This window comes from Cyprinodon variegatus, unplaced genomic scaffold (genome assembly GCF_000732505.1).
Source record: "Cyprinodon variegatus isolate N-32 unplaced genomic scaffold, C_variegatus-1.0 Scaffold325, whole genome shotgun sequence".
In the NCBI taxonomy this organism is placed as follows: Eukaryota; Metazoa; Chordata; class Actinopteri; order Cyprinodontiformes; family Cyprinodontidae; genus Cyprinodon; species Cyprinodon variegatus.
In genome coordinates this window covers 631,697-640,974 of record NW_015150778.1, presented here as the reverse complement: position 1 = coordinate 640,974, position 9,278 = coordinate 631,697, and the positions used below count along the sequence as shown (strand labels likewise).

Below are 9,278 nucleotides of genomic sequence, written 5' to 3'. Positions count from 1 at the left end.
TATATATATATATATATATATATATGTATGTTTTTCTGAGGCAAAAAAGGGAATCAGCTTCCCACGGTGTTTGTCAGATGGAATAAAAATGGATGCCTCTCAGCTACAGACATGATTACACTCATGAATCAACATGTCATCCTGGTTCTGCAGCAGCTATTGTTGATTCTGCAAACCCAAATTAATCAGCTGAATTCATGCAGTTTATCGTTCTTCCCTCTTGAGTCCTTTACACTTAAAAAGCTCTTCTTCTGAGCGCTCTGCCTCTTCTGAAGAGAAGAAAAGCTGTTGAGGTTTCACAGGTGTAACAATAGCTTGATATCCAGCCCAGAACACCTGCTTTCTATTTTAAAGTGGTTTAAATCAATAGTTATTCAGAGTTTAGGCTGCTTTTTCTCCATCATAACCATTTTAAAGTACTGGAGACATAAAAGTAACTGAAAAGGTTGAATCTTACCTCCAATCTCTTGAGCTCACATTTTTATTGAACATTCTTTCTGCCGATCATAAATGCAATAAAAGGGACAGAACGCTACATTTATGCTGTAACAGTTTGCAAAGGAAGATTAGGTTTCTTCTCAATGTTAATAACATGAAGTAATGCTGCAGAGAGGAAGTGGAGCTAAATTAGTTTGGATTACTAAAAGCCTAATTAAAAACAAAATAAATAAAAAAAACAAACAAAAAAGAAAACGAAAAAACAAAAACGTCGGTATTTGTGTCTCTATGCCATTCAACCTCGGACTGCCTAGAAATGCACAGAAATCTTTCTAGGTTTTTATTTGGTAAGGTTTTATTCCTGCCTTGCATATGCAATGAAAAAATAGTTCTACTTTTGGTTATATACTAATAAAAATTTCAGTAGATTTTGCATTCTGTCTAATGTAGACAGTAATGGCAGCAAAAAGAGAAGACAGCTTAGGTGGTGAGAGGTCCGTTAATGTAGGAAAACATATCAAAGAAGTTGAGAGAAATGAGAGGAAGAACAGATAAAAATGGCAAAATGGGGAAACGGAATAATTTAGGGTAGAAGGAAAGAAAGGACAGAGGAGCAGAGAGCAGTGGAGAAAAAGCATCTTAACCTGGTGTGACGGGGCGTGTGCTCGTAAATAAACATCAGCCCGCGATTATTCCGAGCACGGACGCCCAGACCGTGAGGCCCTGAGGTTAGAGTGGGCCCATACCTGGCTCTCTCCGTCAAACATACAAAACACATCTACATCCACCCATACAAGGACATGGCGCTTGGAGCAAAGCCCACTGGATTGCTGGTGCAAGCATGCAAACACCGCAGAATAATGAGATGGAGGCGTTTCCCTCATAGGGGACATTAAACCCCTCACTCCTACATGTATGGAGAAACAAACGCATCTACAGACATGAGCCCAGAAATGCACACAAACACAAGAGAAAAAAACCTTGTATACACCTGCAGCAAACTGATTAAAAAAGAAAATCAACTTCCACCTTCAAACACAGACGTGTTTTTAAGGCTTAGCTGTGTGCAGACGTCCAGTCATCCCTGGTTTAAACGCCGTCATCCATTAAATCTCCCATTTTTACTCTTTAGGAGAAATAACTAATGAGTTCAAACATAAAGATGCACAATTATCGTCAGCGACAAAACAAGATGCAAGGTGTTCAACCTGCTCATTAAATTAGTTTTGATTTAGGCTGTAAACAGGGAGAGCAGGAAAAACAGGTAAGGAACAGAAGGTTATTTCCTCTTTACCACCTTTTGAAGGAAGAATCTTGAAACAAACTATTATTACAGACTCCAACGATGACTGATGAGTGGATGTACTTACTGCTCAATGCTGGGAGAGAGGTAGAGTTTAGGGAAGACCTGAGTAGCTTCAGCATCCTCAAAGCTGACCGAGAGCAGAGCCACATCCTCTCCTGGGTCCAGAGCAGTGTCCTGGCAGAGACAAGGGGAAAGTCAGAGGCCAAAGCTTTCATCACAATATATTTCCTAAAGTCAGTCCATATAATTCCAACTTATAAACAAGATAACCTGCCAGAGACAACAGAGGCCTATCTAAACCTCTAAGTGTTATTATCCAGTCCATTCAGCTCTTCCAGTATAACATTTTTGAATTTATTGGTCAAAAAAAAAAAAAAAGAATCCACATCTATAACCGCATTCTGTTGACGTCAGGCCGTCCTACATGCTCGTCCTGTCAGCCATCTTGCCTGCGTATATCTGTGGTGAGCTACGGCTTCAGGCAGTCATCGAAGCTCAGCTTTCTCACCGCGGTTCTTTGAAAATGGCCGACGGTCGGAAGAGAAAAGGTGTTGACCAAGCATATGAGAAGAAAAGAAAGGCCTCAGCAGAGGCAGATATATCCCAGAATGCTTTGCGTAAAGAGCTCTCCTTGCAAAGCATTATGGGATTTGCTGTCACAGCGGACCGCTGTCACCATTGACTGTCGTTACCCGACAGCGGCGACTAATAACAAAGATGCTGATGATACCAGGCAGTGGAGGGAGTCACGTGACCACCGGCGAGCAAAAAGTAGTGATCTTCTGTCCGAACTGTCAGTTAAATGAGTTCACTATACAATCCACTATATAGTCCACACCCGAACACATGTAGATTTAGGGGTTACGGCGGACGTTCGGGGGAGTGAGCTTGAATGAGATATAAGAACAGAATCTTTTATACAGAGCGTGCACGAGGAGAAATGGGTTTGCGCACACTCTTGCACGCATTTTTTTTAGGTGTTCCCTCTCCCTTGTGCATGTCCATTTTTTTAAAGTGGCAAGGGTGGATCTTTTAAAAAAATCGGGAAAATCATCAACAATACCTTTAAGTTTCACCTGGTTTAATTTACTGAATAATCTCCTTTAAGGTTTTTCCATGTAGAGCGGTGATACATATTTACTGCATACTCATACTCTGGAGTTGACCAAAGTATTGGTTACAAGTCAGGGGCAGAAATATCATGACATCCCAGAAAAGAAGCTGGGTGTCTGATACTGATACTGATTGAAAGTGCATTGTTTGGGTTTTCACTTGAATCTTATTTGAGTTTCATCCATCTTGGATTTAAATACCTGTTCCTTTCCACATTGGATCTTGGATTTTTCTTTATTATTTTCATAACTCAGCTGGGAGGTGCTAACTGGCTTAGCTCATTACTTCCTCCTTTACCCCTGCAAACATGTACTGTATCATACTTCTGGTTTGTATTCAACAAAATAAGGTCCTGGTGTATTAAGTTAATAAATGCCATATTACAAAGTAAAGTTTGTAATATGACAAGCTAAAGTAAAGTTTTCCAGCATTTTTATTGTCATTCCACTGTCACAAGTACAGTGCAATCAAATTCCCTCACTAGGCCGCCACTCCCCATACAAAAACCCTCAAGCCAGCAGTAGACGTAGCTTCGGCCCAATGACAATGGATTAAAGGGGTCATGTTGCAATATGTTGATATAGAGTCCTCATTTCAAAAGCTTCGCATTGTTTTCTCTCCAACCGAGGCTTTCATCTTCTCTATTCTGGTTTTTTAAACCTATTACTGTTACAAAAACAAGTTTGCTTCTATAAAATAAAATAAAATAAAATAAAGCAGTCCTGCTGAAGGTTTACTCAGAAATAGAATAAATGAAACTAAAATCCTCTTCTAACCTGCTTCCATCCTTAATTAAACTATAGGTGCTGGGCTCTGATGGCTTGGAAAATGCAGCTTATCTTAGTGCAGCACCTGAACACATCATATGCAGATGCAAGGAGAGGACTGAGGCTGGTTACTGGAGCTAAGTCACCTTTTACCACCACCACCATCATTTAGCTAGAGAAGTGTTTACAGTAACCTTCATTAATCTATTGGCAGGAAAAATCAATGAGCAGAGAGTTGGTTGAACAGCCCTGAACAATGGAAGGACGATGAAAACCAACAGGAACCAGTAGCAGCATCTGCTTTGCTTCATACAACATTAGATTCAACAGCTGCACCATGAGTCTGAGCTTCTGACTGGGAGTACAATTAAAATCACGTCTACAATGCAGCTGTTCCCTGTGGACTTCTAGCTCTCTGAGGCGGTAGTTTTTTCTTCTAGGTTTTGTTTTTCTTTCTTTCTTGGAGCGTGGCTTCTTCTATTAGGGCAATTCCACATCAGGTCCTATTCTGGACTCCGGCTCTCATCAGGCTCTGCAGCGTTAATCAAATCTCTTACAGATGGTTTGAACTCATCCAATTGTTATAATCGTAGCCTGCCTTGGTGAGAGGAAATCTAACCACCATACATGACGGACGGAGGCACAGTGCAACCAGTCTGTTAGGAAGGCTGTTAACTAACACAAGCTTTGGACTGCTGATCCCAGTTCTAAGCTAAACCCTACATTCCTTTAGAGAACATTTCCTTCCCAACTAGACTGGAAGTAATCTATCAGCAGTTAATTTGATAATTGTTTAATCAAGGAACAAGGAAATGAAGCAGATAGGGAGAAATCAATGAGAATAGTTGCAGCCCTGAGTGATATACAGATGTGGAATGAAAAGATGCATTCATTAGCAGATGATTATTGGTAGAGAGGAAAAGCTCGACTGAGTGTCACACAGTCTGCCGTGCCACAGCTGATAAATGAGCGGCTCCAGACAGAAGAAGCAGGGAGGCAGAGCAAGACGGCATCCAAAAGTGTTGCCTGATGAAATCAGCTCACATCAGTGCAGAGCGCATCAGTAAACAAGAACTGCTCTCTGCCTCACAGCAGCGCTGGGGGCTGCGCTGGCTGACAATATGGGACAGATAGGAACAGGCATGGAAGTGGGGAGTGGGCTCTGGGAGAACATTGCTTTGCTCCAGTTTGTAGCTGTCATTTCCGGTTTTCATCTTTAGAGGTGATTTAATGAATGCTTCCTTTAGACTGGGAGAGAGTAAACAGACGGATGAGAACCAACAGAAAGGTGAGAGGTTCAGGAGACGCTCACAGGACGACTCTGAACAGGAGGCGGAGGGTTGCCCTTCATTCTGGTCAGACCGAAGGCTCTGAGGGAAGGCGAGTCCCTTTGTGGGATGATTCAGACTGATCTTGTCCCAGAAGACAGAGAAAATCTGTCACAAGTCATTCTGAATCAGGGAAACAAACCAAATCCAAAGGCAGACCCTTTATCTTTAAGCTAATGCCGTTCTAAATTAATGTGCTTTTTAGAGAACTGAACTAAACAGACATAAATAGCTGTTTTTGCTCAGTGAACTCAGAAATATTGCATAAGTTACTTTTACAAATAAAAGTTTTTTGTTTGTTTTTTTCTTCTGCCCAGCATCACTGAAAACAGAAAACGTACGTTTTGGATTTGTGACGCACAGAACCCGGTTTGGAAGGAATGTAACTTTTTTGTAATTGTGAAAGACATACGAAAAAGAAAAGCTGTTTTTAATCACATTCCTTCCAATTCTTTTATTAGGAGAATTACAAGGCAGAGCGATTCATGATTGTAGTGAGCAAAATGCACGTTTTCGGTGAATGCAGTAAAGCTGAAGCTCCGCCCATCCTGCGAAGTACGCAAAGCTAAATTCGCAGAGGTTGAAATATCTGCACCTTTGTGCATATCGGTGCCCAGCCAGTCAGTTTGTCCCAGTTCTGGTGCTCTATGCTGGGTTGCTCTGATCTCTTGTTTCTCTTGTCTGAGCTCCAGAACATAAGAACAGTTTTAACTTTCCTTAACCTGCATGGAAAGTGGCTGTGAACCAGCTGTAACTCTGGACTCCTCCAACTGGGAGCCTCTTTGCAGCATCTGTTGCACCTGGAGACGGCAGCAGCTTTGTTCGACTTTCCAAGTGAATAAAAAAATGACGACTCACTCTGTAAAATCTAGGTCTGCCATGTTGAGGTGAAGCAGCCAACTAACAGATGACGCGGCGAAGCCTTTCCCCACCCATTTAATTGATGACTGTCACAAAACTCGCTATTTTTTTTTCGCAGGTCTTGTGTTTTGATGGGAACGCACCATAATATTACAGATATTAATTTATCAAACTGCTACAATCTAATGAAACAGAACCGCTATGCAGATAATAACTCAGGAAATGGGATCCAGATAATGTCTTTTCAAACCTTTCCCTAATCTGCCTGAGATGCTTTATGCAGGTTTAGTCATTACTGCAGAATTGATTATCATAATCACAGAAAATTACAAGTTATAATAAACTGAATGATTGTTTCTTAGGTTATTTCCTTAAACATCATGGTGCAAAATACAACTTTCAAAGTAAAGTAAATTGTAGAGATGCAATGATTTTTTCTAGAGATGGTTTTAGTTACGGAATAGACAGAGAAGTAAAGGAATCCTCTTTAAGTACGGTGGTTATCTGGATGCGTTTTAAAATTCTGTTGCTTTTCGTCTCACAAAACCAAACAAACCAAAATGATCCTGCAAGCAAACGTTGACCTTTCAGTCTCCTTGCCTTGAAAGGAAAGAAAGAAAAACATCACAGCATAATGAAAGATAAGCCTCCAAATGACCAATAATGGTTCTCCTTTTATAGCATATCCACTGGAGGCTGATTGAAAGTATTAAAAAAAGGTTTTGCTGCAGAGGCTACAGGCTGGACTTTAATGAAGAGATTTTATTGTTTAGTAATGAGCATGAAATCCGAGGCAAACATCCTGTACTAATATCTGAGGCAGAATTTACTATATGCCCCCAAGAAGATGAGTCAAGTCTTCAAGGTCTGTCTTTACGAGAAGGGCAGAGGAGGAAGTACGTTAACGTAGAAGACAGAGGGGCCTCCCAGTCAACCCTCTTCACATGTCCACCACCCAACATCCTCCTACAATCTTAAAGCGCACAAAGACACACAGAGTGTGCCTGTCCTTGTGCTTTTGATGTCCCGCCCTCTGGCATCTCCTCAGCATGGCGTGTGACAGGTTGGAAATGTGACAGCTGTCCTTATGCCGGACCGAGTCTGGCCAATGTCACAACAAACACACACGCTCATCTAAGTGAACGCTCCACATGCAAGGCCTGCACTACAGGGCTCAAACGGAGGAGGTGAGGGCACTTTGTCCGCCTTCTTCGCCCAACTTTAAATGTCATGCCTAGCGTAATGGGGCAGTTTGACTGACAGCAGGGCTGTTGTGTGAGGACGTGTCCAGCTTCAAGGCGAGCGCCTTGGAGATTCTGGACACCGTCTCATCCCCGCACCGCTGTTTTAACGACAACGTGAAAATCTCCACATTACAATAACAGATCTTCAAGGCTGACAGAGAAATCTCAGTCCAATCTCACAGGAATGTGGATTTGAAAAGGAAAAAAATATCTTTATTTCACATTGGCTGCCTAAATCCATTAGCCATTATTAGACCAGAGGATTTCCTTTTAGAGGAAGAAATTTGACCCAAGAGTGAGAAAGTATGTGAAAACAAGTTTTCTGTTTAGGGAAAAAATGTCTTCAATATTGAACAAATAAATCAGCAACACTAATCTGTGTTTAGCGGTATTACAAAACCACTTATTAAAGAGCCATGTCCTTAAACTTAATAGGGCTGGAATAAATGTCCATCATGTGTCCTTGGATAACTCCTGCAGTAGATTGGCCCAACACAAATGCTAAGAATTTACACAAACAGGTTGGAAAAACTATCATAAAGAAAAGAAAATGGGAAATATTAGTCCTTCAGAAGAAAAAGTAGGACACAACCCAAGACATGTTACCTAAAAGAGGCTTAAAGTATAAATGAATGTTTGCTCAGTCCACAAACTGAACCCAGGAGGGTTCAAATAACTTTTTATTCACATCTTTTCCCCTCATGTTTTATCCCCTTTGAGATTCAACATTTAAAGCATAATGGCTAATTATAGTTACAGTTTTAGGCAGATATTTCTATAGTGGTAAAGCTTTACATTTTGGAACCTGTAAAAACTCAAAGAAGAAAGGAAGCAGGACAAACGGACACATTGATGGAAGGATGGATGGATGGACAGTTTAGCAACGTGAAGATTAGTCAATGAACAAATACTTGATTCAGACTTTCAGTCTAGAAGCTTCCAGGACCTACTTTAATCGCCTACTTTTCTAGATCAACCGTGTGCAGCAGAGATTTTAGTTGAAGAAAAGTTAAGCAGAATGTTATAACCCCGACCCTCATGGTGTCAATAAAACCACAGCAAAACTGGAAAAACAGCATTAGAGTCAGCTATCTAAATTAGCATAATTTAAGGTATTTTAAAAAATAAAGATGGCTTGCATTACCAAATGCAACGAGAATGGTGGACGCATGTTGAGTCACGATTAAGATCTTATTTTAATATAAGCCAGGCGACTGCGACAGCTGCAGACAGTATGCAGAAAGAAACTAACAAAAACAAAAGAAAAAGACAGTTGGTTATTGCTAAAGTATTTGTCCTCTGTTTGCAGAAGGTGCACTCAGTGAATCTGAATAATCCCACTTTCTCCACCTAAGTGCAAAGAGCTTGCATAAGCATGTAAATGTGGCCTCCATGTCTGAGGAAACTCTGTCTGTGTGTCTCCAGCAGCCGATCAGCTCATAAAACCGTGCAGGTAGATGATTAACCGGGCAGCTCTGTGCCGCTTCATAGTCGCAGCCCGAGCCAGGGATTCATTTTGACATGGAGACAATAGAGCAGAGATTAAGGAGCTCCACCTGGAACCATATTGGTGGACCAGCAGCCGCACACACCCTAACATTAGGCAGCGCTTGCTGTCACGAAAGCTTTGTGCACAGGCTGTTCTTACTGGACAGCAGGCAGCAGATTAACAAGATGAAAGGAGCAAAAATACATTACAAACAGGAGAAGAAACTCATACAGTATATTTCAGTTGCAAAGTTTGACATATTTAAGTAATTATAGAAGAAATATATATAATATAATCTTTCTAGGAGGCCGTATTCAATGCTCCAAGAAGGCCCAGTTTTGTAATTAAATTAAAAACAAAACATAAATTAACTTTATCTTTAGGATTTCAAATGTCAGTTCTTCTCAGTGATGCTGTCCTAAATATTAATAGTAAGCAAAGAGAAAAGTTTTTCTACACGCAAGAGTGAATATTATAATGTATTTCTTAGAATTTAGCCCTATTTCTTTTTAGATACTTTTTAAAGATATAAAGACTCAGACCTGCTGCCTAGAGTCAAAAACATGAGCTCCTAAACCTCTCACTGATGGACAGGTCACTGCTTAACAAACCTCAAAAACAGTATACTATTACTATATTATACTATTACTACAGTATACTATTACTACAGTATACTATTACTACAGTATACTATTACTACATTATACTATTACTACAGTATACTATTACTAC

General features: G+C 40.5%; 1 protein-coding gene across 2 annotated transcripts in view; it reads right to left on the bottom strand.

Annotated features, from left to right (window-relative positions):
• bre (brain and reproductive organ-expressed (TNFRSF1A modulator)) overlaps positions 1 to 9,278 on the bottom strand; it is a 112,252-nt gene that overhangs the window by 24,153 nt on the left and 78,821 nt on the right. For both annotated transcript variants that reach the window (XM_015384855.1, XM_015384854.1), the window contains one exon: positions 1,809 to 1,918. In XM_015384855.1, coding sequence (XP_015240341.1) covers positions 1,809 to 1,918 — 110 coding nt within the window. The remainder of the gene's footprint in view (positions 1 to 1,808; positions 1,919 to 9,278) is intronic.